This window comes from Schistocerca piceifrons, chromosome X (assembly GCF_021461385.2).
Source record: "Schistocerca piceifrons isolate TAMUIC-IGC-003096 chromosome X, iqSchPice1.1, whole genome shotgun sequence".
In the NCBI taxonomy this organism is placed as follows: Eukaryota; Metazoa; Arthropoda; class Insecta; order Orthoptera; family Acrididae; genus Schistocerca; species Schistocerca piceifrons.
In genome coordinates, this window is record NC_060149.1 from 666663972 (window position 1) to 666681839 (window position 17868).

General features: G+C 40.2%; 1 protein-coding gene across 1 annotated transcript in view; it reads right to left on the reverse strand.

Annotated features, from left to right (window-relative positions):
• Positions 1–2638: 2638 nt before the first annotated feature.
• LOC124721367 overlaps positions 2639–17868 on the reverse strand; it is a 289081-nt gene continuing 273851 nt past the window's right edge. The window contains exons 21-23 of the mRNA XM_047246301.1: positions 4906–6522; positions 3048–3200; positions 2639–2950 (exon numbers count right to left, since the gene is read on the reverse strand). Of these exons, the coding sequence (XP_047102257.1) occupies positions 2796–2950; positions 3048–3200; positions 4906–6522 (1925 nt within the window). The 3' untranslated portion in view covers positions 2639–2795. The remainder of the gene's footprint in view (positions 2951–3047; positions 3201–4905; positions 6523–17868) is intronic.

Here is a 17868-nt window from a genome sequence, read left to right on the forward strand (position 1 = left end):
ACATATAATGTTGATCTTTCTTGCACGTGTTACACTTTAAGATACATCACACAAATGTGCCAGTAAAACGACGTAAATGTCTGATCTTTTCGGCTCGAAATTCTTCTAAATGGTCGTCCTCAAAGAGTTGATTTTTAAATGAGAGTCAAACGCTTTGCGATTTAAGAAGTTCATTGTACATTCTCGCACATAGTTCATCCTGCGTAAAAGGAAATCTGCTTTGAATGTAGTGCTTTTCAAACCACCATTCGCAATATTTTCCCGCGACCTGTTAGAAATAGGTTCGTTTCAGCAGTTGCAAGAGAGCGCCAAATAACAGGTGTCACCGCGCTTGCGCAGCTATGACGACGCAGGAAGCCCATATGTTCGTACGTGAAAAAGATTAAAAGATCTTACGTATGGCATGAAAGAAACAAGACATCAGATGATACTTCAAGAGCGTCGGAATTTCGTGAACAACGCATAATTCGGCTTAAAATGCACATTCGTATGTAAATTTTCTTGGAGTACCAGTATTGTATTATCTCATGTTTGGTTCTTTATTATGGCATAATGCCACACGTGCACTTGAAAGGCAGCGAACAGTTGAAACTAGCCAATAGTGTGAAATTAAACACTTCCTTTCAAATAAATTGACTGCCTCAGCAGAAAAGATTAACTTTAAGCCAAATCTCTTTACCATAGTCCGCGGCTCGTGGTTGTGCAGTAGCGTTCTCGCTTCCCGCGCCCGGTTTCGATTCCTGGCGGGGTCAGGGATTTTCTCTGCCTCGTGATGACTGGGTGTTGTGTGCTGTCCTTAGTTAGGTTTCAGTAGTTCTAAGTTCTGGGGGACTGATGACCATAGATGTAAAGTCCCATAGTGCTCAGAGCCATTTGAATCTTTACCAAATCAGCAAAAATAACTTCATTGTTCTGTCAGAAAGATGGAAATAAAATCTGAAACTAATAACATATTTTAGCCTTCTGTAATTATGCGAACATATTTTAATTCATTTGATAGCTCCCGGCCACAAAAATCTGTTTTGTTATCATTTAACATGAGACCAATAAACGAAGAGGAAACAACAAAATCACTGAACGTAAACACAGGTCACATGGACGCTCCCCACCTCAACTCAGACAGCTCTGTGCATCAGCCCCAGATTTACTATTTTTCCGAACCGAGGTAATATTAAGTAGTGGCGCCTAGCCACACTTCTGTACCCAGAAGCGGGAGAAAACCGACTCAACTACGGATGCCAAAGAACCCGCCTGCAACAGCTCAAACGAATCTAATTTAAACAGTTGTCACGTCACGCTCATCGGAGGCAGTTTGTTGTTATGAAGCATTGCATAGTCTTCCTAAAGCCTTTGACACTTTCCTGTTGGCAGATGCTTGTATTAGCACTGTTTTGTTGTTGTATACCGTGCATTTTCTTTGCTACTTAAGTTTTATTTTCGTTTTCTTTTTTCTCTCGTTCATGTTTTGTTGCTGCAGTATTATTCTGCAGTAGCGGGATACAGTAATATCCTTTGTTAGAGTATTGGTTCTTACCCGTTAAAATCACAAAAATTTAACTGAAAACTAAAACAATGAAAAATTCCCGGAATTCTAAACAATTCCCAGGTTTTTCCCGGTTTTCTCCCGGATGAAAAAATTCCCGGGTTTTTCCCAGATCGTATACACCCTGGTGAAGGAGCTGGGCCACATGTCATACAGCACACCACCTGGTGCAGCAGTCGTTATCTATTGATGAAGACATGGGCAGTTCCACAATGAACAGTTTTTTTCCACGGGGGAAGGAGTGTTGTAACCATATAATGCGAGCACACACAATCAAACAGCTCCCTATACAAGTTGCTCCGCAGCCGGCCTAGAGACGCCGTCTCGTATCCCGGATAGACGGTGCAGCAAGTGCTGTACCATGTGGACAACAGCCCAATATAAGCCTGGCGCTTCGGGCTCTCGGTCTCACTTATGTTTACTTGCTTATTGTATGCTTACCTACAAGATTGTAAACTGATGTGTTCTATAGTTATAAGACTTTGTACTGTTCCATAATTCATTAACTGTTATTGTGACCTTTTCATTTGGAAGCAGAATAAAACTTGGTTGGCATTTCTTCTGACATTGTGTCTGTACAACATTACAACAGACATCAATATAAGTACAGATGGCTGACATATATCTGTTTTTTTTTTTCCTTCCTTAAAAAGGTACCTGTAGGTCTCATCCGTTCGGTTTTCGGAATCTCAGCAAGATCAAAGACCACCCACCCACTCTCTCTCTCTCTCTCTCTCTCTCTCTCTCTCTCTCTCTCTCTCAACAAATCACGTATTTCATGTTACTTTCATGATTCATGATATTAATATAACTTCTCACATTTCAGTCAAGGTTTAATGGTTTGCTAATCTGGTCTGACATGTGTCAAGCAAGCTAATTTTCAGCTGAAAATACAGATTTACATTTACACTTAGAACACTCATTGTCTACCAAAATAACACTGTAGTCATTGTACTGAAAGTATAAGTAACACAAATCTGGTATCATTCTTCATTAAAGTATTTTCTCCCAACTATTTGGAAATCTAATCTTCTACAGAGGAAAAACAATAACATATATTAATTCACAAATGAAATTAAAATTTAACAAAATAAATAAAGGTAAGTTTAATGTATTTACAAAAATGAATATCCTATAGTATGATATGAAATTACAGAATGTACAATAAGGCAGAATCATGAAATATGTTCTGCAGGTCCCTGAGCATATGAATAATCATTCCTAACTCAAGAATGTTATTTAAAATAAAATGTTATTTAGAGTCTGAGATATTTTTTGTTGACTGAACACTGTCTTGTTTCGTCAGGCCATTAACAAGATTAAGTATTTTTATAATTTTCTTCATACGCCGTTGAATATCTGTAGGTCTCATCTTCTCACTTTCATCCATACATTTAGATTCTAGGTCTGAAAAAAAAAAATTATTTCAAACAATGTATTATGTTAAATTATAAAATATGTCTTTCAATTTCATGACATCAAGTAATATTAATCTTCTAGTCACCTTTCACTTGCTCTTCAGCAGCATCAAGCACTTGCATAAGTTTTTTGTGCTCCTCAGCAATGTGATATGCAAGATTTTTACGACACACATCAGTTTCAATTAGTGCCTCAGGTTGTGGTCCTGTCGCTGGGACATGCTGATGACGTTCTGAATCTGCATCAGATAAAAAAGTAGTAATACTCAGTGGAGGAGGCGAAGGAGGAGGAGGAGGGAGTGAGAATGGAGGTGGTTTATGCATGGGTGGGGTATGAGGCAGGCGTCACAACACTTCAATATATGTTGGCTCTACATAAACCACTACTCAGTGAATATAGTTCACAAACTTACTTTTTTATTTCAATGATGTGCATGGAAAAATAATACCCTGTATGTTGCATATGTAGCCTAAATTGCGAAATTTAATTAAGATACATGTATATAATTTATGTAGTTGGATGCCCTCAAATGTACAGAATCTGTCATTTAGCACTTGTATTACACTTTGCTTAAAGAATACTTTATTCTTTTCCATTTTTAAGAGATTCTGAAATCTGTTGGCCAAGCAAGAGTATCAAAAATGAATACTATATTACATGTATTCTAAGTACTATGCAAAGTAGTTTAAAACTGTAACCAATTTATGGTTAATAGAGTAAGGGCTACCATTCACATTGTAGAATCTCTACAAATCTGTGTCCTACATATGAAAATAATTACTAAGTGAAATGTCATTAGTCAGCTATTTTCGAATTATAATTTTAACAAGCAAATAAATGTATACAACCAGACGCAATATTTCTCTTTAGTTAATATTTATAGTTTTGTAGCTGTTGTACACTTCCTTTACTAATGGATTGTTTTTGATATTTTGTTTTTGTGTTATGCTATCCCTATTGTGACAATATTACATACCATTCATTACATTGATCAAGAAGTAGGATGTTGCCTGTTACAGCAAAACATATTTGTAATAGGGAACTACTGCATCTATTATAAAGCAAATATGATAAATTAAGCAAAATTGTACAGAGAAACAAATACAAAATATGCACTGATGAGAAAAAGATGGAGGATCAGTGTTTAACATCCAGTCTGCAATTATGACATTAAAGACTGAGTATGAGCTCAGATTAAACATGGAGCAGGGGAGGGGGGGGCACAGGAAACAGGTTTTGAGAATTGCACCATTCACCTTATGTTATTTAGAGAAATTACAGAAAACCTAAACATGGGCAGCCCGAGTGCAGCTCGGTTCATAACTGTTTAAAACATTGCCTTCTAGCATATTAACAGTGGAAACTTCACAACAGATTAAAACCATGTGCCAAACCAGCATTTCAATTCTGAAGCTCATATTTTGCATCCAATGCTTTTACTGACAGCTATCCACGCACGACTCGTGCACTGCCCTCAAAGCTTCAATTCTGCCAGTACCCAACTCTTATTTTCCACAGTTCACGGAAGATCTCCCACATATCTTGCAGTGGTGACGGCCGGTCACAAGTTGTGCCAGGTAGTTCAATCAGTAAGAGCACTGGCTGAAAAAGTCAAGGTTTGAGGTTCAAGATCCTCTTCAACACACAGTTTTAATTGGTGAGGAACCTCAAAACAGTGCACACTCTCCTGGTAAGTTAAATATTCATCCTTTAAATTAAAATTCATTTCAGCTAGCTGTCCAGGATGAAGACATCTCTCTGGTCAGTGCAACATTTTAAGTTACTTTCTTATTACAGAAGCTGAAAACTGAGGGATATGCAGTATTAACAAAGAGACCAACAAGTGATGGCCTACAGATGAAATAGTGTTTTGTGCCGAGGCAAAGTAATACATCAACCTGCCACAGAAAAAAACACTATTCAGAAAGATTCTGAAAACTTACCTGAACTGCAGAGGCTCTCTTCCATGCTATCTGCCAATTGCAGTATCTGAGCAGCATCCATTGGCAGTTGCAAGTCGGACGTTTCAGACGATTTTACTCTGTCATGGACAGGCTCTACGTCTCGTAAAACCAAATCCTCAAAGATTACGGGAGCTGCATTTATATTCACTGGGTTCATTTCTTTAATACACTGTTCAGAAGTCTGATTTAAAATATTTGAAACAATTGCATCTCTAGCATTATCCATAACTGCTTCATATTGTACAGTACCGTAATTATTTACAGACACTTTATTTCCTCTCGGAGAAGCTAGATGTGGAGGAGGTCCTAATGGGTTACTATTGTTCCGCACTAGCTCCAGTCCAGAGGGACCACAACTGTCAGACTCTATGCTGTGAACTGTCTCTTCCAGCATGGCCAATTCCGATTCGAAATCTGGATCGCTACTTAAATTTTCTTGGCACGAAACTGATTCCGATCCAGTTTTTAATGCATTTAATATACGATCAAAAGAATCTGGTGAGTCATTTCCTGCATCATCTCCATTTTCATTTGCCATTTCTGTTTGAGCATTGTTCAATCCAGACAAGTCAGTATTGATACTGGTGTAAGAATCCTGCTCTCTACATTGTGATTCAGAACCTGTATTAGCACTTTTTGTCGTATTGTGAGAACCTTCTCTCAACACAGTGTTTTCAGAAGATGCCTTGTCTTTAAGAAGGGTATCTGTAGTTCCATCATTGTGATTCTTTATAGTCTGGTGAGTTGTTTCAAATTTCCTCTGTGGTACGGACTTTGTAACACCCTGCTCCTTTATTTCTTTTGCAGTCACGTTAAGTTGGGTCTTACGAATCTGAACACCAGCTTTATTCCTTACTGCCTGCATTGTCTCATCATGTATATCTTTCATTGCATGCACAAGACTATCACGTTTCTTCTTTGCACACTCACTTCTTCCCACATGAAAAGCTGCATCGGATCCATTCCTATCTGACTGCACTGGCTCATCAATGTCACTCCATTTATTTTGCAATGTTGGTTTGTCATTTCCTGCCTGCAACACCACAACAGATTTTCCTTTTTCTGTTTCCATAGAAACACCCGGTACATTCTCTACCAGCTGTACAGTTATTTTGGGGTCAGTTTTTATTGTTCTCACTCTCATTCCACGTTCACTACTCAGTACTTGCTGAGCTGTACTGCATTCATCCACTCCTATTTGGACACTTGTGCCCATTTTCTGTTCTACCAATGTCAACGGTCTGCTAACAGAGGTAGATTTAGTCTCTGTTTCTAGCAGAGTGCAATTATTGCCCATATCAAGACTACTGATGGCAGTACATTTTTTATCTTCTGTTTTTTTAATCAGACCAGTAGAGCTTTTGTCATGTGTTTTGGCTTTATCAACCTGTTTCAAATCTTCTGACACTGAACATTCTTCCCTGTCTGGATTGCATTTTTCAGCTGAATGGCTACAATTTTCTGAAAGACCTTTATTTTCACCACATGTTTCACACAGACTTTTTAGTCCCACATTTTCACTCTTGCCATCATTCAAAAGTGGCTCCTCTTCTTCAGATAAGAAATCCTGCACTGTCTGGCTGAGGACCTCATAATCTGCAACCACAAATGATATATTATTACATGAAGAAACAGAATATTTGGAACAACTGAAATTTGCTTGTAGAATGGTGAACCTGCAACAATTTGTGGCTTACCTCTTAAATAAATGAACCATATTTCTGTAACTCTTGACACTTCACATAGAAAAAGAAATCTAAATACTATCAATATTTTTTACATGTAAAAGCAACTGTTTGTCCTTATACAGGAAAAGGAGGAGATGTCAGTGGTCTTGCCGATGGAAAACATAATAATCATCGTTTAAAAAAACTTCTTGTCAAAATCTCCATTAAGCTTAATGAATTTGGGTCAGAAACAGTCAGGCTGTTTTTATTCCTTAGAAGACAGATTTGTTTCTGACTTTGTTGAATACATATTTAGAACAAAGATATCTTCATCATTTGAGAAAAATGTTTTTCATTCAAGCTATTCTTCAAGAATAGGACACAGAAGAGTCGCATGGAGTCAAATCTTCGAAATAGGCTGGATGGGGAACTATCTTTCAGTGCAGTTCTGAATACTTTCACAATGGCTAGTAAGTATGTTGATACATTTCACTTCTCTAATCTGCAGTTTTGATTGTAGTTTTATCTCTGGTGTGTAAAAAGCTCTGTAGTCATAATATGTCAAGCAGTTAGCTGTCAGAGCTGAAGATAGCAACTGATGCTTTTGCTTATGTGACACAGCAGACTCAAGAATAGCAGCAGATCACATTAAAATGACTACTGGAGGAGTGATGCCTTGATGGATGAGGAAACTCATATATTTTCAGTTGGTATGGATTCAGGCAAAGAGTAACCATCATCAATATATGGCTCTCAGGTCTGCTGCTGATTCACATGAAATCAACATCAGGTAGTGATTACTAGTTACTGCTGGAAAGTAACAACTGCCAATGTACACACGGCATCTTCTTACAGAGGCCTGATCCAAAAAGCCACACGTGTGACCATGTTATTTCTAGATGGGTAGTGGAAGTGTGTCTAGAGCTCCCTATTGGGAACGGAGTTGTCACATTCCATCCATGCTTCAGGTCACTGATGCTCGTGGCAAGTGTTGACGTGGCTGGGAGTATTTATCTACTTCCTCTTCCTTTTCCATAATACTCACTTCAATTTTCTTCCCATTGTATAACCCTTCTATAAATCCCTTCCAACTTTCGACTTTCCCTTCTTTGCTTAGGAAGGCTCTTGATACTAATACAGCCACTTTTCTTTTCCCTTATGGTTTTAATTCTCCTCTATAGGGACATGCATGCTTTTAAAGCTTTGCACTCTCCTTCAGCTTCATTATTTTGCACTTTCTGTCAATACCACTTCTCTCTATCTGAAACAGTATAGTGTCACCAGGTCTCTTCAATGCAACCTCTTTCCATGATTCTTGCACCAAGTGCCCACAATGGTTAAATTGTGCTTTGTGCAAAATGCTACCAGGTGGCTTCCTCTTTCATGTCTTTTGTTCGGTGCATGTTGTCCCACAACTTTTCCTTGTCCTACAATTAAATTGTAGTCCCCCCCCCCCCCCCAAAAAAAAATCACAATTAAATGAACATCTCTGTTAACAAACTGAATAATTTCTGTCACCACATCACACTTTCTTTCAGCCACTTCACAGCCTACAGAGTCAGTAGGCATACATATACTTTCAGTACTGTGATCAGTCTTGTGATTATCTTGGCTGTGACTAGGTGTTCACTATGCTTTGTGCTGCTCTTCCTGCTACCCTTCTTCACTAATACCCACTGTACCCAACTTCAGCCTATCAAAACACTTTTCCAAGTTCTCTAACCTACTTAACAACTAAAGACATCTAATTTTCCATGCTCTGACCCATAGAACACCAGATTAGTTTTCTCTGATGATAGCACCCTACAAAATAATAATAGCATTGAACCAAAATGCTGCTGCTATTAATTGATGTTGTTGGATTGCTGTAGAATATACAGTAGCAATAGACCTATTCAGCTCTATGACCATTTTCAGGCTATCTACAGGCAAATACACTTTGTTAACAGTTTTAAAATTATAACTAATAACAATTTTGTTTGATTGTGTGTTGGTACTTACATCCATACTGTTGTCATGGTACCGTTGCTGTCTTATAATCTAATTTCTGCATAAGGAACTTCAATTGCAGCCCGATTTTTATTTTTTATTCATTTAATTTTCACTTACATTGATAAAAGACCTCAGCTGAAATTTCTCAACAACAGGACTCATAAATCAAAATTAAATTAAATGATTAAAAAATAAAATTAGGCTGCAACTGAAGTACCTTATGCAGCAATTAAATTATTAGACAGCAACAGCACCTTGATGCAATATGGATGCAAGTACCAACACACAACCAAACAAAATTGTAATTAGTTATAATTTTAAAACTGTTAACAAAGTGTATTTGCCTGCAAATAGCATGAAGGTGGCCAACGAGCAGAAATAGGCATACTGCTAGTGTATATTCTACAGCAACAAACAGCATCAATTATAGAATTATTCTGGTTCAACACTATTATTACACTGTCATTACAAGACATGTGTATGGGGGACTTTTATCTACGGAGTATTTCACTGAAGAGGACACCGTCATCAATAACTCATACAGTGGAGCTATATGTCCTCTGGTAATATAACAACTGTAGCTTCCTATTGCTTTAAGCTGCACCACATGACCAACGTAGCAAGGTCATGTCGGTTAATATTGAAAGTCCAAAAAAATCAGACACCCCTCTCTATGATTAGGCATGTAAGCACATTGTAGTATGGATTGTGTGAGGGGAAGGGTGTAGGGAATGTCAGGATTATACAAATAGTGAATCACACTTTATCAGAGAGGTTTTGTTGGCCAGACAAGCTCTGTGGTTAACAAACTCTACAAGCCAAAAAAAAGACAAGATGTGTTCATACACATACACACCATCAATGGATACGTAAATGATTAGAAATATAAGTCTATGACAGGTACTACTGCCACCAGCATTCACTAGTGTTGTTACCAAACTCGGTACGGTGTATAAGAGATGAGAACAGAGTCGGATGTTGAGTGATCACTGTGAAGGACATGGAGATAACTTGTACTTGTGAGAGACAGCATTATCACCACCTGACTGAGTTTGAAAGGGGCCTCATTGTGGATCTTCACTGGTTGGTTTGTCAAATCATGAAACACCCAGATTTGTGGTGCATTTGGAAGTGTTGGTGCTGCAGTGTCTGACTGCACAGAAACATGAGGGCAGGCATACTCGCATAGTCGTCGTCAAGGTTCCGGATGACCACAAGGGAGGATCGCAATATTGTGTAGCAAGCACATCACAATTTCTTCACACCTGCACCTGACATGCAGGAACAAGTAATGGATTAACATTCTGTGTCATCCTGCACCATTAGCTGGAGACTAGCAGCTGCCAGACAAGAAAATTACCATCCCATGTGTAGGATGCCATTAATATCACAACAAAAACGGCTGCATTTGGAGTAGTGCCATGACTAAGAAGAATGGACTGCTGATGAATGGTATCACATTCTGCTCACCAATGAATTGTATGGCAAGAACCTGGGGAGAAGTCCCTTTCTTCCAAAGATTTGGATACACACGGTGGTGCTATTCCTGGCATCACAATGTGGGGAGACATCAAGTACAACTTCATCTCATGGCTGGTAGTGATCCAGGGAGTGCTTAATGGCACAACAGTATGTCAATGACATCGTGTGTCCTCATGTGCTAGACCCATCTCTATGAGCTGTCTGTGTGATGCTGGGATGCTTCCGTGGCCAGCAAGATCACCTAATCTGTCCCCAACAGAACACGTGTTGCACCAGTGCCAGTATCCTGGATATCAAAGACCAGTTATAACAGTTGCAGGCCGGCTCGCCTCAGGAGAGGATAGAATAGCTTTATGACACTTCCCAACTGAATCAGTGCATGTATCCAAGTTAGAGTGATGCAACGTCGTACTGATAAGTGGGCTTGTAGTGCTAAGTTCTTTGTAAATCTGACTCCCTTTTGTGATCACCGAAGTAACATCAAACACCCTCTCAACTTATGAAGTTTCATTGCATCTCCTCCTCTCCCATCTGAGTGTTTCACTTTATTTGTCAGGCAGTATGATTTTAAATTTTAAAAATATCAAGAACTTTGAGAGACTTAACCTTTAAGTCTCTTGCATGTAGCAACTAGGTAAGCTTTTTATAAAAAAATTATACCCAGGAATGATGTATATTTTTTAAAAGTAGTGAGCATATTCCTTACGCTCAATTAAGACAAACTAAAAACATCACATGAATGGTTAAAAAAGACACAGGCACTTTACAATAAAATTTCAAACTATTACTTCTTCCCCATTTTTCCAGCCGATTAGTTGTTGGCTCAACTGACCTGTGGATACTGGAAAATGGACAAAAGAAAATCTATATTAGCTGACTCAAGTGTAAGAAAGCTTGTTGTATAGCTCCTTCCAGCACACTAAAGTTATTAAGAGTCTAATGATATCTCACAAACCCACAATGAAAACAATCAGGAAGAACCCTGGATTCTAAGATACGGACAGGGCAGTAGCTGATCATGTGATCCAATGCCTTTCCTGCACCTTGTGAGGACCACAATACGATACCTATTTTATTTTAGTTATTTACCAGGGTCCGTGCAAGCAAAAGCTATTTGGTCATGAAATGAATCAGTACGTAGTTCATAGAAAGCTGACTAGAAAATTTATGAACAATTAATTAAAGAATTAATAAAAGATGAAAAACAGAGTACACAAATAAATAACACATTAACACAGAAAAGTTATCATCTACTGTGAGGAACTCCTGTACAGAATAGAAATAATCTGTACAAAGGAAACCTTTCAACTTGGACATGAATACATGGTGTTTGTCACTTGTTTTTACTTCCGGAAATAAGACCTGTAGAATAGTGCACACCTTTATGTTAAATTTTTAAGGAAGTGTTATCCAAGTGAATATCATTTTTCTGGCATGTTCCCTGAACAAATGTTGCAATTTCTTCTGAATGAGTCTATAATGGCAACAGCAATTCTCATGATGGAATATACACTCCTGGAAATTGAAATAAGAACACCGTGAATTCATTGTCCCAGGAAGGGGAAACTTTATTGACACATTCCTGGGGTCAGATACATCACATGATCACACTGACAGAACCACAGGCACATAGACACAGGCAACAGAGCATGCACAATGTCAGCACTAGTACAGTGTATATCCACCTTTCGCAGCAATGCAGGCTGCTATTCTCCCATGGAGACGATCGTAGAGATGCTGGATGTAGTCCTGTGGAACGGCTTGCCATGCCATTTCCACCTGGCGCCTCAGTTGGACCAGCGTTCGTGCTGGACGTGCAGACCGCGTGAGACGACGCTTCATCCAGTCCCAAACATGCTCAATGGGGGACAGATCCGGAGATCTTGCTGGCCAGGGTAGTTGACTTACACCTTCTAGAGCACGTTGGGTGGCACGGGATACATGCGGACGTGCATTGTCCTGTTGGAACAGCAAGTTCCCTTGCCGGTCTAGGAATGGTTGAACGATGGGTTCGATGACGATTTGGATGTACCGTGCACTATTCAGTGTCCCCTCGACGATCACCAGTGGTGTACGGCCAGTGTAGGAGATCGCTCCGCACACCATGATGCCGGGTGTTGGCCCTGTGTGCCTCGGTCGTATGCAGTCCTGATTGTGGCGCTCACCTGCACGGCGCCAAACACGCATACGACCATCATTGGCACCAAGGCAGAAGCGACTCTCATCGCTGAAGACAACACTTCTCCATTCGTCCCACCATTCACGCCTGTCGCGACACCACTGGAGGCGGGCTGCACGATGTTGGGGCGTGAGCGGAAGACGGCCTAACGGTGTGCGGGACCGTAGCCCAGCTTCATGGAGACGGTTGCGAATGGTCCTCGCCGATACCCCAGGAGCAACAGTGTCCCTAATTTGCTGGGAAGTGGCGGTGCGGTCCCCTACGGCACTGCGTAGGATCCTACGGTCTTGACGTGCATCCGTGCGTCGCTGCGGTCTGGTCCCAGGTCGACGGGCACGTGCACCTTCTGCCGACTACTGGCGACAACATCGATGTACTGAGGAGACCTCACGCCCCACGTGTTGAGCAATTCGGCGGTACGTCCACCCGGCCTCCTGCATGCCCACTATACGCCCTCGCTCAAAGTCCGTCAACTGCACATGCGGTTCATGTCCATGCTGTCGCGGCATGCTACCAGTGTTAAAGACTGCGATGGAGCTCCGTATGCCACGGCAAACTGGCTGACACTGACGGCGGCGGTGCACAAATGCTGCGCAGCTAGCGCCATTCGACGGCCAACACCGCGGTTCCTGGTGTGTCCGCTGTGCCGTGCGTGTGATCATTGCTTGTACAGCCCTCTCGCAGTGTCCGGAGCAAGTATGGTGGGTCTGACACACCGGTGTCAATGTGTTCTTTTTTCCATTTCCAGGAGTGTATGTACAGGGATAACAGAGTTAGAATTCTGAAACACTCAAACAACAGCCTACATGAAGATTATAAACTGACACCGTAGATCAGTCTGGAATTAGAATATTCTCGGTGAGTGAACCCAGATAACAGAGTGAATGTGAGCAAAGTAGACAAGCCTTTGTGTTTCAGTATCAGAGGCTGTGGAGGTCATTCTTATAGTGATGATAGCAACATTCAGTTTCTGCACAAGATCTTAATACTCCCAAAATAGCCTTTCATCTCTACTCTAGTCTTAAGAATTTGTAACAGTTGATTTCACTGACTGGCCACCTTCAGACAGCAAAACTTTGCTTTTACAAGAGCTCCATGTCAAAAATTATATGCATTGCATTTTGTACAGTTAGGCATTTATCTGTTCTCTGAAAGCCATGTGCTAGTTTTACTGGCTATCCTATTAACTACATCACTTGTATTACATTACACATCTTTCACAATAACATTTCTGTCATCTGCAAAATGAACAAGTAGTATCAGATCATTGATTTATAAAAGTAATAGATTGAGAACAGAGCCTGTAGCACTCCCCTTGTGTTGACACTAGAGGGCAACCTTCTGCTTCCTCCTTTCCACATATGAAGTGAACAACTGCAAACCTTTTCCCCTTAATTCCATAATGTTCCAACTTCTGCAAAAGTATTGTATGATCATCACAATTTTTTTTTATGTCAAATCAATGAAAACAGCCACTGCCCTCAACCTATCACTTAGCCCTCCTTGTGCTTCATGCACAAAAGAATAAACGGCATTTTCTATGGATACTCCTTTCCTGAAGCCAAACTGGGAGTCTTACATAAAATTATGTATACCAAGATGTGCCACTACTCTCCTATACATTGGTTTCTCAAAAACTCTGGTAGCAAAGAAATTGGCCAGTAATGGTCTACAATATTACTTTTGTCCTGTTCATAACATGGTTTCACTAACGAGCATTTCAGGAAACAGACAACACCTGAAACATACATTGTCCAATCAGTACCGAGCTAAAGTATGGTGCACTGGTATTCTTTATTCTACTTGAAATTTCATTATACCCATGGAAATTATTACCCTTTAATGGTCCAATAATTTATTGAACTCCATCTTTGCTTGTTTCTCGCAGCTAAGAAGTGATTATTAAATATTTTGCACAATGCTGGTGGATCACAAACAATTTCATTCTCAAGTAAGAGAAGTGTAATATGTTTAGCATCCATATTCTGCCTTGATACTTGCTCTTTCACAACTGACCATATAGTTTTAATTTTATTCTGTGAGTTTTCTATTCTCTTGAAGTAATGTGTTGTTTCAACCTGTTTGATGACATTCCTCAGCATTTTGCAGTATTATCTGTTGCAAAATTCTATAACTCAGCTCTGTCTGTATTTCATATTCTGATACAGCTCCTGTTTCCTCCTACATGATACTCTAATGCCTGCTTTGACATGTATGTCATTTCCATGTTTAAGGAGGGCAGTTAAAATGGCTTCTTTTCACAAGACATGAAATTGTCCTGCTTCATATATAAAGATAAAAGCAATGACAGGACTATTAGACTATTTCTGATGAACTGCCACAACATGATTGAATGGACTTGGTTGTATCATATGAGCCATAAACAATGGTGAATCTTGCTGTCAGATATATAGAGGGTGGCAGTAAACTTCATAACTGGTAGAACTTAAGTTCTAACTCCTCTCCTCAGCAAACACCTGATGGTAAGCTGGATCATAGCTTGTGGTGGTGGCAGAATAATAAATAGTTTCACACTCAGGATATGAACACAAGGGAGCAGGTGCACGAATCCTGCACCACCATTCATGGCAAGGTCCTAGTGGAGGTGGTTTGCCGTTGCCTTTCTCCGATCTATTATGATGTGTTATGTGTGTATCTGTGTTGTGTGTATGACTGTGATGAGTCTTTGTACAGTGTAGTGATGGGTTTGTGTTGTTATGGATGAAGGAAGGGAGAGGATAAAACCCTGTGCTCGCACATAGCCTCCTCCTTGCGAATAGCACCAAGGTGACCACACTGAGCTCAATGACCCCATCTGATGGACAGATCACCATTGACAGTGTCACAGACCCTTGCTTCATGACACATTACATTGAGGTATGGAAATTAATACAGGATATTGGCGCAAAGACTGATGATTACAAAGTTCGTGCCAAATTCTGATAGTAACTTGACTGAAATGTTTCACCAGCCAAGACAATGTCTCCTTTACTTGATGAACACCATTACTTATCCAACTTTGATTCAATCAGGAACCGTTGTGCACAGTGATTGTAGACAATAAGGAAGGAAAAGCACACAGCAGTCAGTTGCAATCCCATTAGTTTTTATTATTCTTGCAAATCTAGATTTTGGCTATTAATAGCCATCTGATGAAATCACTAACAGAGCACTTTCCACTCTTGGCATAATTCATCTGATGGTCTCCAGTGCAACAAAATGCAATGAAATGATGTGTGTTCAGGAATTCTTGCCACCATCTCTTCTTGCTAGCCTTAACAAAAAGGCTTTATGCCCTCACTATGTGAAAAATATGACATTATCTGCAAATGGTCTGCTTTTGATTCTTCACAGTGCCACATGACTGACCCTGATAGCGGTGCAGCACTTTTCACCTTCTCCATGGGACAGGCTGCCATCTAAGCTGTCCCGAATATTAGAGTATGAATGCATCAGCACGACAGTCGATTGTGTATTTCTACATTCAAACACTATATGTGGGGAGTACACTGACCAGTTTGCCTTGATGAGCAACTATGTGGGCAAGTTTCTTACAAGCACGCTCTGTCTGATAAGCTTCTTCAGAATGGGAAATGGTCTCTGGGATGAAGGACAATGTCAGCTTCACAGTGGGCAGTGTGGGCAAGGACAAGTGAGCACAGCAACAAATCAATAGCAGAGAACGATCCTGTTGCATTAGTGAAGTGTGTGCTCTGCCTGCGTGCAGCATACATGAATGTGGTGATGATAAGAAGCCCTCAGAAACCTGACCCTGGAGCAAGTGATGGTTGGACACTTCATGACAGTATTTGTTGATAGTTTTTGCATCATAGAAACTTTCTTCTCACATACTTGTTTTGCTAAATAGTTAAAACATGTAGGAAACACAGGTTGTTTTTGAATATGAACTTTGTTGGTGTCAAGAAACAGAACTTATCTTCTGTATTTTCATTATTTCAATGACTGACTTACATTCTTGAGTCAAAATTTGATGATCACTAACAGTACCTGCACTTACTTGGTGCTGTAAATAAAATTTTTGCACTATTAGCAGTTTCACAAGTCTCACGGCAGCTTTACTACTACATGAAGTTTGTGATCTACAATCAATTGTTGTTCGAAACAACAGTAACATTCACAAATATCGTACTAAACAGAAGAATGACTTACACTATTGATCATTCAGCCATACCGTGGCACAAAAATGAGTGAGGTATTCAGTCATAAAAATTATTGATCACTTACCCAGAGATTTGAAGAATTTAATAGATAAAAAAGTTGATTTCAAACACAAACTGCAATCTGGAAACTCCTTCTACACTGTAGAAGAATTTCTTAATGTGCTCATGTTCAAAACAATCTGTGTGCTTTTTTTGTGTACATTAATAACCTCTCGCCTGTTACATTGCCAGATGCTAAGTCTGTTCTGTTTGCAGATGATACAAACATAGTGAGAATGATGTCAGAAGTAGGAGATATAAATACACACATTAAAAAAAAAAAAAAAGTTTTGCATCACCCAATTTCCCAGAACTCCAGAAGATAGACGTTGACTGTGGATACTCTGTCACAGATACAAACCCTTTGACTGTTCTGAGATGTCACTAAACCCGCCCACAGATGTAAGCAACCATGCGTGAGCAACACCTATTAGATGGAGGGGTGGGGCAGGGGGGGGAGGGGTCTGACAGCCGATCAGTTCCAGTCATTCCACCAGCTCGTGTTGTCTGCAGTTCAACCATGCCTAGATACTCTATACCGCGGTTTGATCGTGTCCGCATTACTACTTTGTGCCAGGAAGGGCTCTCAACAAGGGAAGTTCCAGGCATCTCGGAGTGATCCAAAGCGATGTTGTTCGGACATGGAGAAGATACACAGAGACACAGGAAATGTCAATGACATGCCTTGCTCAGGCCGCAGAAGGGCTACCACTGCAGTGGACGACTGCTACCTACGAATTATGGCTCATAGGAACCCTGACAGCAATGCCACCTTCTTGAATAATGCTTTTTGTGCAGCCACAGGACATTGTGTTACGACGAACTGTGCCCAATAGGCTGCATGATGCGCAACTTCACTCCCGACACCCATGGCGAGGTCCATCTTTGCAACCACGACAACATGCAGCGCAGTGCAGATGGGCCAACAACATGCTCAATGGACCACTCAGGATTGGTATCACATTCTCTTCACCGAGTACAACCATATTGGCAGCATACTGGCGAGGCATTTGTCTTAATGGACGACAATTCGTGCCCCCATCATGCACATCTTGTGAATGACTTCCTTCAGGATAACGACATCACTCGACTAGAGTGGCCAGCATGTTCTCCAGACATGAACCTTATTGAACATGTCTGGGATAGATTGAAAAGGGCTGTTTATGGACAACGTGACCCACCAATCACTCTGAGGCATCTACGCCTTTCAGGGAGCAAAAACGAGTGACAAGAATCATTTGTGGTGTAAGTTCCAGAATGTCATGCAGAACCTGTTCAAGGAACTTTGTATTCTAACCACTGCTTCTCAGTATATTTCTTCCTTAATGAAATTTGTTGCACATAATATATCTCTATTTCCAACCAATAGCTCAATACATAGTATCAGTACTAAAAATAAGAA